General features: G+C 38.5%; 1 protein-coding gene across 1 annotated transcript in view; it reads left to right on the forward strand.

Annotated features, from left to right (window-relative positions):
• Positions 1-2,353, forward strand: part of Rnf20 (ring finger protein 20) — a 23,617-nt gene that overhangs the window by 17,410 nt on the left and 3,854 nt on the right. The window contains exons 13-15 of the mRNA XM_031377388.1: positions 24-111; positions 1,127-1,244; positions 2,208-2,353. The exon at positions 2,208-2,353 is cut by the window's right edge and continues 31 nt beyond it. Coding sequence (XP_031233248.1) covers positions 24-111; positions 1,127-1,244; positions 2,208-2,353 — 352 coding nt within the window. The remainder of the gene's footprint in view (positions 1-23; positions 112-1,126; positions 1,245-2,207) is intronic.

The following is a 2,353-nucleotide window of genomic DNA, read 5'->3' on the forward strand; positions in this document are numbered from 1 at the left end:
GAAAGAGTCAGAAAAAGAGAGAGATTCTGTTAAGGATAAAGAGAAAGGGAAACATGATGATGGAAGGAAGAAGGAAGCAGAAGTTATCAAGCAGCTGAAGATTGAACTCAAGTAAGTGATGTTTATAGTGATTCAGAGCCTGAACCTAACAATGAAATGTTTGCTTTATGGTATGGCTCACCCAAGCATTACATAGTATTTTAGATGTAGCTAAATGTACAATTAATGTGGTCTCAATTTTCAATCCGATGTGTAGCTGAATGGCCTGCCTGGCCATTGTACAGTGTTGCTTAGTTAAGTTAGGTGCCAGTCAGCCCCTGGTTGAGCATTTACTTCTCATGAGTCCATATGAAGGGAACAGATAACACATTGAAGTAGCACACCGAGAATTATTTGAAATTGACCTCTGCTTTTAATTTAAGTAACTTATGATATCACTTGTGTTTTAAATTACCCTATCTTAGTGGTGTCTGGTAATTTATTTGTAGTTGGCAGGTTTGGTTGTGTACTAGCCCCAAACCAAGAACTCCTTAGGCAGTTTTCCTCCTACAGAATTTAGACAGAAGGATGCACCTAACTGGATGCAGCATTACTTTTGTCCCAACACAACACATTTTCCTGTTTGCTTCTTCTCAACCAATAATGTCTCTGGTTAAACTAGCTCTTCTGACTCTATTTTTTTTTTTATGGTTTATACTGAGTGATATTTGAATTTAAAGATTTGATGTACTTAAAGTGCTTGAGCACAAATGTAGTTAAGCTTAATAATTTAGTAAGACATGAAGTGCTAGTGTCCAGCTGATGTTTATAGCTGCCATTGTCAATCCCGACTCTCAGTTTCCGAGTGGTACCACTCGAAGTGCCTGTGTCATAAGTGCCACCGTTATACTTTACAACTTTAAGCTGCAGAATTAAACAGAGGAATGATTCATATATATGGTTTTCTTTTCTGTGCTTCCCAACTGCATTCTATAAGTGTATTGATAAACTATGCAAAATGTGTCTTTCCTTTATAACGTAGAATAAAAAGACTGTTGAAATATTGTACTCCATCCCAAATGTTTTTGCTCTGATGTCCTTTGTTTTCTCAGTCTGTTGGTTCTTTTCCTCTACCACCTGGTCATAGGAAAGCACAAGAGAGCCAGAAGGAGATGAAACTGCTGCTAGATATGTATCGCTCCGCCCCCAAAGAGCAGAGAGACAAAGTGCAGCTAATGGCAGCTGAGAAGAAGTCAAAGGCAGAGGTAATCAAGCCTTCTGTTACCTGTCATCCCGGTGAAAATCTTCATTTGTGAGGTGTCCTTTGTATTTTTCATGCATAATGTTCAATTTGAAAAGTCTTTGAAAGAGGAGGGCCCCTGACTCTGAAATCAGTCTTTTAAAATTCCTTTCTAGGTAGTAAAATATCTCAAGAATGTGGAGTAGGTTTTTAAAATTTTTCATTCCTTAATTGGTCCTGAGAAATTATTACCACTTTATTATATTTATTTTTACTATAGTAATTCTCTTTTTCTGGTTGCATTTGAAAGGAATATTTTTTTTAAATTAATTTTTATTATTTTTGTATAAGGATGTTTTTCTTGCCTGTATATCTGTGCATCACATGTGTGCCTGGTATCCATGAGAAGTACCTGGTACCTTTGGAGCCCAAGAGAGGACCCTTAGAACTGGAGTTAGAGATGGTTGTAAGCTACTTTGTAGGTGTAGAAATTGAACTCAAGTCTTCAAGAAGAGCAACCAGTATTTTTGACCACTTAGCCATCCCATCATCCCTGAAATGAATGGCATTTTGTTTTGTTTGGCTTTGTCTATGTAGCTCTGGCTGTTCTAGAATTCACTATGTAGACCAAGCCGCCCCAAACTCTTGGATTCACCTACCTCTGCCTCCTAAGTGCTGGGATTAAAGGTGTGCAGCACCATGCATGTCCTGAAAGAAATGTTTTTATCCTTGAAAATTTGAGGCCTAAGAAGACAGTTTGAACACTTCCAAAGAAGACTGTGTAATAGGCACAACCTCTGCCTATAGGTGCATGAAATGCTGGACTGATAAGCGGTGTGCTGAACTGTGTCCTTTTCAGTTTATCATTTATTCTGTTTCACAGTTCTTTGATGTTTGGCTATACGGGCCTCCATGTGTTTATAATGTTGGTTGATTTTTGGGAGTGTTTGATGACTTAGGTTTTTACATGATCCTTTTCCTTCTATAGTTGGAGGATCTTAGACAAAGACTCAAGGATCTGGAAGATAAGGAGAAGAAAGAGAACAAGAAAATGGCTGATGAGGATGCCCTGAGGAAGATCCGGGCAGTGGAGGAGCAGATTGAATACCTGCAGAAGAAGCTGGCCATGGCCAA

Source organism: Mastomys coucha, unplaced genomic scaffold (assembly GCF_008632895.1).
Source record: "Mastomys coucha isolate ucsf_1 unplaced genomic scaffold, UCSF_Mcou_1 pScaffold18, whole genome shotgun sequence".
NCBI lineage: Eukaryota > Metazoa > Chordata > Mammalia > Rodentia > Muridae > Mastomys > Mastomys coucha.